This window comes from Crocodylus siamensis, chromosome 3 (assembly GCF_052110815.1).
Source record: "Crocodylus siamensis isolate JL-2025a chromosome 3, ASM5211081v1, whole genome shotgun sequence".
In the NCBI taxonomy this organism is placed as follows: domain Eukaryota; kingdom Metazoa; phylum Chordata; order Crocodylia; family Crocodylidae; genus Crocodylus; species Crocodylus siamensis.
Genome location: NC_143397.1, coordinates 222752019 through 222765915, shown reverse-complemented (window position 1 = coordinate 222765915; position 13897 = coordinate 222752019). Strand labels below are relative to the sequence as shown.

The following is a 13897-nucleotide window of genomic DNA, read 5'->3' as shown; positions in this document are numbered from 1 at the left end:
GCTTTTGAAGCCATTGGGAGTTTTACCATTAATTTTAATAGGGACAGGATTCAGCTATAATTTTTGATCTGACAGTGACCCTTACAGTTTGTAACTTAATTTAACTTATCTTCTCTTCGATAATGCTATGTTGTTTGATTAGTAGCTTGCTTTCTGGAAATGCAGATATACAAACAGCATATTCCCCAACTTGTTTGTGAACTACTATAAAATGTCTGAAACACCTTTCTTTAAGATAATGCTGAATAATAATCATCATCATAATGATAATAATGGTTATTAAAGATGCAGATAAAAGAAAAAGCAAGAGAATCCATTTGATGTGTGTGGTTTTAATAGTAAAATGGTCATCTCTAATGGGGTTGGTTTTTCTGGTTTCTCTAGTTTCACTTCTACCTTCTGAAATTATTTTTTGATTCTAAGGATGGTCTGTGCAGCATTCCCACTTTTGTTCCCTGTCTCTCACCATGCATGAAGCCAAAGAAGGATATTTGGTGTTCCCTATAGAGATAGTGAGCTTTGCTCTTAAACTGACAGGAGAGGCTTCTAGGAAGCAATGCAAAAGTCTTCATTCCCTTTTTGGCTAAATTTACTGTCCCCTTCTCACTAAACAGAGTTGCTTTTGCCAAGGGAAGTGGACACAACTAGATTCCCAGCTAAGATTTTCTCTTTTTTTCTTTACCCCTAAGTGATGCATCGCATTGTGCTGTCACTGGGCAGAGAGTATATTTTAGGGTAGAGAATCTTACATTTTCCTTTGCTCTCGTGACATGTCACTGTAACTGCACAATGAGTTAAGACCATCATTCTATCAAAATACTAAAGTTTTTTGTTAAAAGAAGGGAAAAAAGCATCTGGGATTTGTCACAAATTCTTCCAAAATAGTTTTCATTCAGGCACATGTTGCCATATCAGGGTTGCTTTTAATTTGATTTCAGTGGAAAATAACACAGATGGTTTCTTGAGACCAGTGAGAACTCTTTTCTTACTATGAACATATGACCTCTTTATTTAGATTGCACTGGACCTTTATTTAACCTCTGTAATAGTTAGATATTAACTAGTTGGTGCTTAATTAGTAAGAGATTCTGTTTTACACCAACAGTTATCTTTTAATAATAAACTCTTTGTTTTGTTTGGGAAATCATAAGAAGTGGTAGAAATTTGTCCATAATTCCTGCAGTTTTGAGGAAACAAAATAGCTTTACAGTCAAGTAAATACTTAAAAACCAAAAAAGACAAGCTGCTTACTGGAAATATCTGAAATTTTCTGACGCACTGTAATACTTCATTAGACTAGTGGAACTTAACGTAATTATGATTCAGTAGTTGTACTTCATGATAAGTAAAATGCCACATGAATAATACTAAGGTGATCAGAGGTTTAATTTTGGACAAGGGTTTACAGATTAATCTTTCTGCTAGTGACACATTCCTGTTTGATTTATTCACATCAAAAGGTCTAAATGGATCATGTTAACATGCAAATTATGCTTTTTCTGAAACACTTTTTTCTCATTGTTACAAGAAACACCTAAGATTATTGTAACTGAAAAAGATTGGGAGAAATTCTCTTTCCCCTCTGTTTGCTTTGTGCCCTGACTTAGGTGCATGGTCAGTTTCATTGCTTTCTCCTCTGTGTGCAATCTGATCCCTGATCCTGCAAGCATACATGTATGTAATTTTGCTCATGTGGGAAGTCGTGGGACTTTTCAAATTGGTCCGGATACGCACAGGCTTAGGAATTTGGTGTCAAGCCATGAGTCATTTCTCCTGTTGTTTGCATGATTCTTTCATATAGCCATAGACCAAAGACGAACATGTTTCTAACTTTTATTACACTTATAAAACCACAGGAAGTGGCACAGGAACACAAAGGAAAATAGCATCTGAAATTCCTTGTAATTAACTTCGTCAGACTGACTTGGTTTCAAGCTGATTGTGTTCCTTTTAATAATTTCTATATTAAATGATAACTAGATTTTTCAGGTCCCAAATTTATAGTTCTGACAAAAGAAATTCATAGGATGGAGCAGCTCCCAGATTGCTGGTGACATGCTTACGTTTCAGTGGTATGCTTTGTATTCTTGTAGCAGAACATAGCAATGTTAACTGTTTCCAAAACAGAGGTGGGCAAACTACAGCCCACAGACCTGATCTGGCCCCCAGGTCATTTTATCTGGCCTGCAAGGCCCCTCCAAAAAAAAAATTATTACTGGCCCATGGCTGCACCTCTGAAAGGCAGCCGGAGGAGGGCTTTCAGAGATTACGCGCCATTGGACCTGGCAGGCTCTGTGCCTCAACCTCTGTTGGGCTTCTGCACTCCAGCTAGGAGGCCCATGTGGAGGAACTGAGCACGATGGCACGTGAGTGGGGCGGGGAGCTCCTGCCTACAGGAGGTGGGGGTAGGGTTGTGGGTGGATGTGGGGCCCCCATGACATTTCCCCCCTCCCACATCCCCCACCCCCCATGGCATACTGCCCTTGCCACCAGCAGCAGGCAGGCCCTAAGGGTGCTCAAGGCCCATGGCAGGCAGAGCTCCCGGTGGTGCGCAGCTCCACCTGTGTCCCAGGAGCAACACCTGGTCCAGCCCAGTGCCGTGTGCCTCCAGGCCAGACCAGGCTGGCTCCATACCAGTATGTGGGGCTCCTGGCACTGTAGGTGGGAACCATGTGTCAGCAGGCCGGGCTGGCTCTGTGCCTTCATGTGAGGTTTTAGTACTCCAGCAGGAAGCCACACGTGGTGGCACGGAGCCAGCCCAGCCCAATGGGACATGACTCCCCATGGCTCCATATCTGCCTGCCGTGAGACCAGGCTGGATCTGAGCCACCACTTGTGGTTCCCCACTGGAATGCTGGAAGCCCCACATGGAGGCATAGAGCCACCCCGACCCAGGTGATGGCACGTGGCTCTCACCTCCAGTGCCAGGAGCTCCACATGCTAGCATGGAGCTAGCTCAGTCTAGTTTGAAGGCACGCACCAGTGCCATGAGCACCCTAAGGGCCAGCCTCGTGCTGCTGGGGTGGGGAGGCATGTGGCAGGGCCCCCACCCCCACATCCTGTCCACAGACCCCTCACAAATCCCACCGGCCCACACAAACACCACGTACCTACCCCTCCACAAACCCCACACACACCCGCACAAGCCCCATACACATGCACACCACCCCAACCACAGCCCCCACACTCAATATACAAAAGTAAGACTTTATTTTGAACTATTATGCAATCATCTCTATATACACTATTTAAACACACACAGATTAGGACAACAAAAGTTTTTGAAATAAAATATGTTATTGCAGATGTTTGATTTTAGTATATGATTTGGGTTTTTTCTGGTTCCAAGACGGCAGCCCCCCCCCCCCCCCCCCCCCCCCAAGGAGACAGAAGTCCAGTGGCAAAAGTCAGGGGTTGAGGTGGCACTTCCAGTCCCAAACTGGTGGTCAGGGGACGGGGCTCTTGTCAAGGGGCAGGGCTACCCTTGCAGCCCTTGACCGCTCACTAAAGTCGTTAAGCAGCCTTCCAGCCGAAATAATTGCCCATTCCTGTTCCAAGAGAAGATCTCAGTTTCTAAACTTTATGTAATATAAATATTTTCTCTGAAATGTTTGTGCCTAGAAAGTTGTAGCTGTGAAAGAGGCCTTGTAACTATGTAGTTCAGTTAAATTAAATTCATCTTTTTTCAAAATTCAGAATGTTCAGTACCCAAAATGCATTGACTACAGGTTCCTTTTATAATCGAAAGGGGTTACTTCTAAATGACAATTCACTGTTTGTATTGATACACACAGCTATACTTAAATTATGCTTCATTAAATTTATTACAGTTTAGGCAGTAGGACTCACATGAACACATTTTCAAAAGGCTTCTAATTCATAGCCACACAAACCCTTCATTTGTACAGATCAAATACCACTCTGTTTATGCATATCAAAGATTATTGGAAAGTTGGTTTCAAAGACTTTGCTTGCTGACTGTTGTGTTTTGATTTTGAGGTGGAAGAGTGGAAGGAGTCCTTTTCTTATTTTTCTTGCCTTTAGATCACTGAGGCAGTATTGTAAACCTGAAAGTGTGTCTGCTTCTGTATTTAGAATATTTTAGTTGAGATGAAAAGATTACTAGCCTACTTAAAGATGTATTTTTTACTTGATATATCTATACTTTTTATTCTTCACAGTGCAATGGAAAGCCACTCCCTCCTTAATCCAAACCTGCAGCAAGGTGAAGGGGTTCTTTCCAGCTTCCGCACAACATGGCAAGAGTTTGTGGAGGACCTGGGCTTCTGGAGAGTGCTGCTCCTCATCATTGTTATTGCCCTTCTGTCTCTTGGAATTGCATACTATGTTAGTGGGGTACTTCCTTTTGTAGAAAATCAGCCTGAACTGGTCCACTAAAACCACTGTAAAAGATGCAGTGGGTTTTTTTTCTCTGAGGTCTTATCTTTCTTGTGAGCCTCTTATAATTCCTTCTCAGTGCAAGCAGTGGCAGCTGTATATACTGTTTGCCTTTTCTGTGTACTGTTAACCCTTTTAGAAAAATGAATTCATTTAAGCTAACACCACAAAAATGCTAAAACATTCCCAAGCTACCTCTTAACATGTTTTTGACTTTTAAGCAAGAAGTCAATAGTAATCTCTGTAGTGATTATAAAAGGCCCTTCATAAATGAAAAGCAAATCTCTGAGTCTGAAAAATACAGGACCATATCATCTTAATTTAATTTTTTTAATCTGTTGACTTTTCCTGTTTTTTTCAGTTAAACTAAAAATATTGTTCAAAAAGTCTACCCACATTAAATTGAACTAATACATAATCATAATCACTAATACATAATTTGACATATATGTAGCACTATACAGTAGGTGCATGGTTTCCTAATGCACTCAGTGTTTTCATGTTTCTGTTTTTATGAATAACATAGAAATTATATTTCAAAGAAATGAGAAACATTTCAAATTACAAAATCTCTCTTAACTTTCTTTGACATATTTGGATCCCTTTTATGATGATGTCTTTTCCAGATTAGTTTGGGAGTTGTTAGTATCTATTTGGAAATAAATCATGTAAAGCAAAGCTATTCATAGTGCTTTTGGAAGAAAATCTCTTATCACTAGACTTTAAAAAATGCACCTTTTCATTTGAAATATCTTTAAGGAAGCATTTCCTTTGTAAAGGTAGATGAAAAGTGATCTAAACATGTTGAACATATGGACTTCTGTAGTGTTATCTTTGTGAAACATGGCTTTATGCCAGGTAGTGTGGTATTCAGAAAAATGAATATGTTTATTTCGTTTGCAGTATTGTGGGAGGGCTTGATTGGGACTTTTTTTACTGTCAGATGTTTTCAGGAGGTACTTAATACCTGGTGGAGAATTTTCAGCATTATGTGTTGCAGTATATGCATTAAAAATCTCCATGTGCTTTGCTCCAGCAGTGACGACTTTTTGTGTTAATGATCAAAAGATGTAAATCTGATTATTTAGTACTCTTTTATGGAAACTAAGTCAATATTATTCATTAAAACTGAAACTTTTTAAAGAGTACCAGCTTATTCTCAGTTTAAGTGTCATTTAAATACCTAATGCCCTTAGAATAGGATTTTCAAAGGCACTTCAGTAAATTTTGCAGACTGTAATAAAACAACGAAAGTTGTTGTTTCTCATTTTTACTAAAACAATATATAATTATTACTAGCTGAGCTTCACAAGACGCTACTAATCTTCACAATAAGATTTGTAGAATTAGAAATGACAGTTGATGGCTATAACTGAATCTCTGCATTCTGCTAACATGTATTTGTTTTCTTGGTTATTCGTGAGTATTGGCTGAGGAGGCTTCTTATCTCTGCTGCATTGTGGTCTTTGCTGATGCATCCATTCTAAATTGCTTCTGAGAAATTCATAGTCTTATTTTGCAGTTTAAAGCAATGAAACAGCATTTTCTCTGATGGCACAAATGCAGCAAAGTGTCCAAAAACAACAAAATTAACTTCTTTCCTAAACAGTTAAATTTTCTGTATATGTGTTTGTGAATAGAAAAAACACAAGCTAATATATATATAAATTGTATTCAGTCCTGTAGGTAAGTACATTTCTATTATGAATCCTCTGTATCTTATATTAAATAATGACATTCTCCATTATAAACTTCCATTGTAATTTGTAATTGTTTCTGAGTATGGATGAATGCTACAAATAAACTAGTATGACTAAACAAGCTTTTATTTTATTAATATTTCAAGAGAGGACATGAAGAAGCTGCTTCATTTCAGCACCTCGATGTGATTGTTTTTCTCTTGTGCCCATGACATCAAATCAAAGAGTATATCAGAAATAGGCTTTTTGTCCACTCAGAAATTGCAGCATGAGGGTTATGATGCATATTTAGAAGGATACCCATTTTAGTGTTTCTTAATTTAACAAGTAAGGAGGTCCAATAATTTATTTTTTGGCTGGCATGTTGTATCTTCTCATTGCTGGAGTGTTTTAGTCACTTATCTCTCTGTTATCTAAGTCTATGGATTAATATGAAGCAGCTTTCATACTGTAGGAATCCAGAGCACTTCTTGTGCTTCCACATGAATTAAATATCGAAGTGCAGCTTTTCTAGGAAAGGATACAATCAGGAAGACATCTGGCAAAGTCGAGATGGGGAGGGGAAGGGAAGGGAAGTATTGTCTGAGTGCACCAAAACAATCATCTTCCTCTGTATGACATTCAGAAAGGACCTCAGGCATCCTCACTAAACCTCCACATGGTAAACCACATAGAATTCAAGCTTTCTCCTTTGCATGGATGCATGGAATAAGTTTAACTTATTCCGATTTAAACCTGTTGTTCTGGGAACCTTAGACATTTCTTATTTCTTGCATAGACCATAGATCACTTTGAATGACATATCCCCATGGGTGGATTTAGGATTTTTTAAAAGGGGTGTGAAGGTGGTGTGATATGTCATCGCATATAATTGCCAGTTAAAGATAATTTAGAAACTTTACCAATATGCCAGGGGCCTAGCGCTACGTTATTCAGTTTAAGATCAAAGCAAAATAGACATAATAACATTATTGGAATATGCCCTAATTTGCTAGATCATATATTAAATTTAAAAATCACAAAACCTAGGCCAAAAATGGTCACAGTAGTAAAAAGATAGTGTTTCATTAGTCCTGTAATCATTACAGTTAAAATTAATGTTTTTAGCTAGAGCTAAAAGCTCTGCAGGGCTGTGAAATCCAAGAGAGTCTTTACCAGGAATGGCTGAGAGACAGCAAAATCGCAGGAGAAAGTTTGGATAGTGGGATACCAAGACCATTAAAAAGGAGAGGGGGTTGTTAACATCTACAATGAGGCATTAGCAGGAAACAGGTAAATGATAATGAACCATGAAGTCAGTTGATTCATTGCTGCCTGAACAGAAATGCTGCTGCCACTTCCAGGCCATTGGTTTTAAAGTTTAGGTGGAACAGGAATTGAAGGGGATACAACTGCACCTTCGCCTGCCCCCGTCCCCGTCCCCCTCTCCCCCAATTCTGCCCCTGCATACGTTTCATTTGGATTTGTTACAGTGATACCTGGAAAAGCTGACTGGGATTTGGGACATGTTTTGCAACAAACTGTAGCTAGAGAGACAGTACCTTGAAGTTCTTCCAGTATAGACAGAGGAAAAAGCAGAAGTGGAAACAGATGCACAGAGAAATGCAGAGATTTGCCAGTGTCACTTATGTGGAAACTTGTTCCTCAAGGGTTTCTCTGATGAAGCCAGTCTGTGGTTCTGGAGGCTTGCATTATGTTTTGTAAGAGGAAATCATTGCATCGCTCTCCTGGAGTGCATACGCCTTCTGCACTCTGGGGTGCGTTGCCAGGGAATGTCCATACAAGGGAGGGAACTTGGTCTAGTTTTTTAGGCACAGGGCTGAACTTAGAAGATACAGATGCTGTTTCTGACTCTGCTCCTGACTAATAGTTGGATTTGGTGTAACTCGAGCTTTGGATACATGCTGGTATCACTGAGGCACTTCGTAGTACTACAGAAATAAAGCACTATGGAGGACTGCCCCCTGAATCAAGCACTGCTAATTTGCCTCAGAGGCACACTGCCCAGCCAGTGGCTGATAGGGGCTTCTTTGCCCTATCCCCCAGTTGGCTCCTGTGCCCTACCCACAAGACCCCAGGGGACCCTGTCAGTGAGCTGTGTCACTGGCAGCCTGTCCCCTCCCCACCATAGGTGGTGAAGAGGGAGGTGGAAGGAACAGCTTTCTCAGGGACAGCCAGTGTAGCGGGAGGATCAGCAGAAGCTGGTGTCCTTGGGCACTGATGGTTGAGGCAGCAGTTTCTGAAGGGACTGACCCTATAGGAGCACAGCAGGGCTTTGTAACAGCTTGCTACAACTGTGCGAGCTATCAGGGAGGCAAACGATCTCCCTTCCTTCCCTTGGAGGAGGGGTGGGGAAGGCAGAGCAGAGGACTGTAGGGCACTGAGGGTCCAAAAGACCTCCCTGTAATGCTACATGTCCAGACATCCACTGTCTAGAACACAGCACCACAGAGAAGATCCTCTTTGGAAGAGGAAAACTTTTGCGACAAATCTGCCACTTTTTGCAGTGCTACAGATGACTTGCATGCATGGGCACTTGCTTGTTGTAGCTCTTACAGTATGCTAGTACTGCCACAAATGTAATGCATGTCCAATGCCTCAATTAACCTTGCTTTGACTATTTCCCTTCTTTATTTCCATCTGGGAATGTTTAGCTGCCAAGGTTGTTTTAGATGAGCTGTTTAGCATCCAAAATTATTTTTTTTAGATGACTGGGCCTAAGGAAGTTTAAATTTGGTAGAAATTTACCTGGAATTAAGTATTTTAGATTAATACCAGAAAGCAGAGAATGCATCTAAAGAAATCTCTGCAGCTCCCAACAAATGTACAAGTGTTAACATTGCCCTGTTCAAATGTTTTATTTATATTTAAAATTAATGTTACAGTTGAGAACAGTGACATGCGTTTTAGAGGCAGTGACCAGGTCTGAAGCCTAAGCAAAACTGACATTCTCTTAATTGGAAAAATAACATAACTTCTTATCTCTGTACCCAAAGGTCATCTCCGTAGGCATGTGGGCTTTGTTAGGGACCTAAATAAGCCCTTAATGCAGGTTGGAATTAGATCCAACCATGGGCTGCATGTGGCTTTTAAGAGGTCGAGCTGTGGCCCCTGTGCTCCCCATCCTTCTTGTAGTTTTCACTTGCCCCCACCCCGAAGGCTGGGCAGCACAGCCTGGCCGGGGGTGCCTGAGGCTGGAGGTCTCCAGGGACCCTAGGTACTCTGCGTGGCGTGGGAGTGCTGGCACGGTACAGCAAGAGGAACACCTGCCCCACATGGCAGAGGGAGGGCACATAGTGTGGGGGACAGGGCCCCTGGCACAGTGCAGGTGGTGGGGAGGGGAGGCCCTCGCTGTGATCCACACAGTGAGTACAACATGGTGTGCAGCCCATGCAGTGAGTGGCCAGGGGGCCTGTGGAGCCCAGCCATTCAGAATTGGACAGCTAAATCAGAAGATTAAACCACCTTTATGATTTTGCTTTTTCTCTTTGTGTATTCCCTCTTGGTTTTACTTTGACATTAATCCTTACTGGTTAGCCACCCAGAATGTGCTTCTTAAAAATTCCTATGTGATCCAGAATGCTACCGAGAGATCAGCTGTGGTGCAGGTTGTTCAAATGCTTCTGATCTTTCTCGCAATACTGGCTCCCTAGAAAACTTTAATTTCCTTATGCTTCATCATACTCTGGTGGTTCCAAATCATTTGCTGGTTGAGGCCTAATGTTATGAAACTCCCCGCCCAATGCCATTAAAGCTAATTCAGTGTTTCTGCTTAGAAGCAAGAATGATGTGCCCTCTGTGTTTCGGTGCTAAACTTGTTGCTGCTTTTTTTTTTTGTACAGATCCTTATAAGAAAAATAGTTTATAACTGTATAGTCATAAAGAACAAATGCATTTAATTATAAAATTGTTGTCTGTAGCATGGAAATGGGATACTCTCAGGTTGTTAAATCCAAGATACAGAAACTAGAGAATAAGACTACAGAAAAATTCAGTTTGACAGTGCTCTTCAGTCACTTCATTGCTCTGCTATTTGTGCAAATTGGCAGTAAACATTTTTAAATGTGTATCTAGCTTAGGTATTTATGCCGTTTCCATCCCCAGACTCACTAAGCATTAAGTAAGAGGGTTTTTAGGAAGAAGGTACTGACCATGCTAATATATGGTTCATTTGCAAAAAACAGGTAGAAACAGTTCTTTCTTTCCAATCAAGATAGCACATCCACTAATAGGCATGATGAGGCAGGAGAATTACAAAATATTAATGCAAAGGGATCAGAAATCTGAGCCACTGTAAGTAATGGGTGACAAACTGTGGTTCTTTAAAATTATCCTCTGCTGCAGTAGGGCCCAACTTTGTTGGCAGAAGTGCCACAAATCAAGCCCCGTGCCCTCCCTGAGTGCCACTCTTATCCCCTTCACCTGCCTAATCTGCTGCCCTGCCTTCTGCCTTATCTGCCACTGTGCTGCCTCTCTGCCCCCCCAGTCTGCCACGTGGCCTACAGACAGGCTGCCCATGCCACTTGTAACAAGTGTATTGCAGGTTGACCACCTCTGGCTCTACTGGGTCAGGAAAAGTGAGGAGGCAGCTCTGAAAAGGAAACTGTAGAGTGAGGTATAAAGTTTAAAGAGAAGATAGCACATAAACAGGATGAGTGAGAATAGGAGCATGAAGAGGGAGGGAGAAGAGGCTTTTTATGAATCACTGCCTATGGGCCAGTCCAATGCTTGTAAGAAATGCTCCAGTTGTCCTGTGGAATCCATCGTAACGTAGTACTATGATTGACTTTCCTGGCCCCAGCCCTGCAACCTGAGCTATCCCATCTCTGCTTTCAGTGTTCAGTGTGCTTTCATTTCAGATGAGATAACTGTGTATTTGGGTGCCCGAGTCTCCACGGCTGTTTCAGTGTGGAAGTCTTACTGTCCCCTGTTGCCCCAACATACCTCAACGCATGAGCTATCAAAAGTTTTACTGCACATGAACGGTAGCTCCTTTTAGAACATTCAAATATTTCTGCTATTTTAAATTGTCTTTATCTAGATCTCAGAAGGCAGGAGTCCAGATGAAGGATCAAATGTATGTAAAAATGTCTCCCTCTTCTCTGCCAAAAAATAAGGTCAAATTGTGTTCCCTTCTCTGCAAAACAAAATGAAAATCATAGTTAATTTTGTTTTAAATTGAAGAATATGAATTCTCCTTTGTGCCAGAGGGTCTTGTTGGTGCTGGATTTATGATCCAGATACCTTGTTCCAGGTGGACCCAAAATTCTCAGACCAACCATATGACCTTTCCATTCAATAATAGGCAAATTTTATTGATATATGGTGATAGCAGATAAGAATAATGCAAACAATTCTATATCTACCAGTCCCAGAGTTCACAGAGTCAAGATATGTCTGGCCAGTACATAAGCTCCACTCAGGTTCTCTCTTGAATGTCAGATGTCAGCGGCCTGGAGGTTGGAGGCTGAGGCCCTACCCCTACTCCCTGCAGTGGGGTGGGTGAGACAGGCTGGTAATATGTTCTCTGTCCATCTTGGCCTTGGGTTCCCCCCTTGAGGACACTTTGCTGCTCTGAATTTCTTTCTTTTGTATTCTTTCTCTCTCCTGATGACTCTGTCTGTGGGCATCACTGATTGGTCTTCCTGTGGTTGTCATACTGTCCACGTTCTATCCTGTCAGCAAATGCCTTTGTTTCACAAACCCATCACATACACACATCCTAATTTGGGCTTTTCTGATGTCCTCCTAATTTGGTCCATCTACCAAAACAAGAAATCCCGAGGGCTCTGCACTTGGGTACTGTGACCTGGAGCCAGTACTTCAGAGTCCCTTATCTCATGTTATGGAACAATGTGGTACATGTTTTCAATTTCCCATCCTGCATGTCTGCTTGCTGCTTGCCTGAGTCAGACACAATGGGCCTTGAAGAAACTATCATAAACAGGCTTTTAGAAATCAATTAACCCTTGCTGTTGCCCTGGGCCATTGTTCTAATGCATCTACTTTACCTACAAGCCAATTCCCAAAAGCAAACCTCTAAATAGCATTTTCTAGCCATCAGGTCTGGCTGCTAACTTTCTCTGTTGCCGGAATTTTTCCAGTGTAGCTCTAACTCCCTGGTAGAGAAGCTTTATGTTGTGTTGGGCACCATTTTATAGCTTTGTGAAAATGACACTGTGTTTTAAAAAAAGAGATTGTACTGGGTTTGTGAAATCGGCTCATTGTAACAAAGGTGGGATGGTTAATGCCTGCCAAGTCATACGAGTTCATATGCTTCCCACTCTTCTTCCTTTTATTGATCCCTCAACACAAGTTTTAAAACTGCTGCCTGCTCAGTTTGTTTTTGAGTGCTTTATGTTTTCAGAAGAAAATTGAAGTATGCAGACTCCCATAGATTTAAACCTGGGATGTTGAGCAGGAAAGTTTCTACAATGGGAGCTATCAGAATGCCAGGGGAGCAGCTTTGTACTACTCAGGATCCAAGAAAGGCAGTTAAAAGACGATTTGGCTGTGGACTCTGTGCCAATCCCTTTCTTTTGGACAAATAGTTTTTCCCATCTATGGTACTTGGTATAATCCTGTGGACAGTAGATGGGTTTAATAGAAGCCTTGACCTGTAGGCTGCTTTCAGGATTATTAATTGCACTGGAAGTCAGACATTACTGTATTTTTCACTTGCAAGTTTTAGAATACTTTTTCATAACATGTTTGTGAGAATCATGGCCTATGTATCCTCACTGGTACTGAGCATGTGTGTGTTCTCCTTGCTCAGTCTGGCTGCATGTCACAATGAGCTTTCCTTAGGGGAAAGGAAGCTAAATTTACAACAAAAGCCCCGATGTAAGGAATTTTTTTGTCATTCCTCACCCAGTTCCTTATTTAATCAACTGTCAGTTCTATTTGTATTTATTTCATTGACTTCACTGCCTATTCTCCTGCTCTACTTACATTGCATATTTTTAGAAAATACAGGTCCCCTTATATACTTTGCAAAGCTAGTGACCTGTTTCACTAACTATGCTCCAGTATTTCAAATGATAAATTAACCCTGAAGTTTTCAAATGATTTAAACAGAAAACTTCTAAAAAGCTATTTCCAGGAGTGTAACTGGTCACTGAGGACACAGGCACAGTACAGAGAACTGATGCTCTCCCTAATCTCTGGACCATCAGATGGATTTTATTTTCATTTCTGTTTCTGCCACAGACTGGCCTGTGTGACCTTGAACAAGCTAATGCCTTGTTCTGACTTATTTTCTTGTCTTTTAAAATGAATACAATGAATGAAATCCTGGCCCCAACCAAATAAGTGACAAGGCAAGCCTCCTGTCAACTTCAATCAAGCTGGGAATTCACCCAAGGTTCTCATAACTCACAAATGTGGCGCGGGGGTGTGGCGCTCTACATTAAGGAGGAATACACATCCTCATCAGCTAGCACAGAGTCAGAGGAGGGGCACACTAAAGTGCTCTGGGTTTGAATACAAGGCAGTAAAGGGGAAAGAGACTTAACAGTGGGGGTCTACTACAGACCACCCAACCAAGAGGAAGAGCTGGACCAGGAATTCTTAAGTCAGCTCACAGACGTAGTTAGGTCAAAGGACGTGGTCATCATGGGTGACCTGAACTTTCCAGACATCTGCTGGGAAGAGCAGTCAGCCAGGTCTGACTGCTCACATAGGTTCCTAGCCAGAATGCAGGACCTCCATCTGACCCAGGAGGTGCACAGCCCCACCAGGGGAGACACCTTGTTGGACCTGGTGCTGGTCACTGGCGACGACCTGGTGCGGGGGCTGCG

At 41.7% G+C, this 13897-nt stretch overlaps 1 protein-coding gene across 1 annotated transcript in view; it reads left to right on the top strand.

Annotated features, from left to right (window-relative positions):
* The window catches only part of ANKRD46 (ankyrin repeat domain 46), a 30831-nt gene extending 25696 nt beyond the window's left edge, over nucleotides 1-5135 (top strand). The window contains exon 4 of the mRNA XM_090040440.1: nucleotides 4182-5135. Coding sequence (XP_089896566.1) covers nucleotides 4182-4398 — 217 coding nt within the window. The 3' untranslated portion in view covers nucleotides 4399-5135. The remainder of the gene's footprint in view (nucleotides 1-4181) is intronic.
* The last annotated feature ends 8762 nt before the right edge of the window (nucleotides 5136-13897 follow it).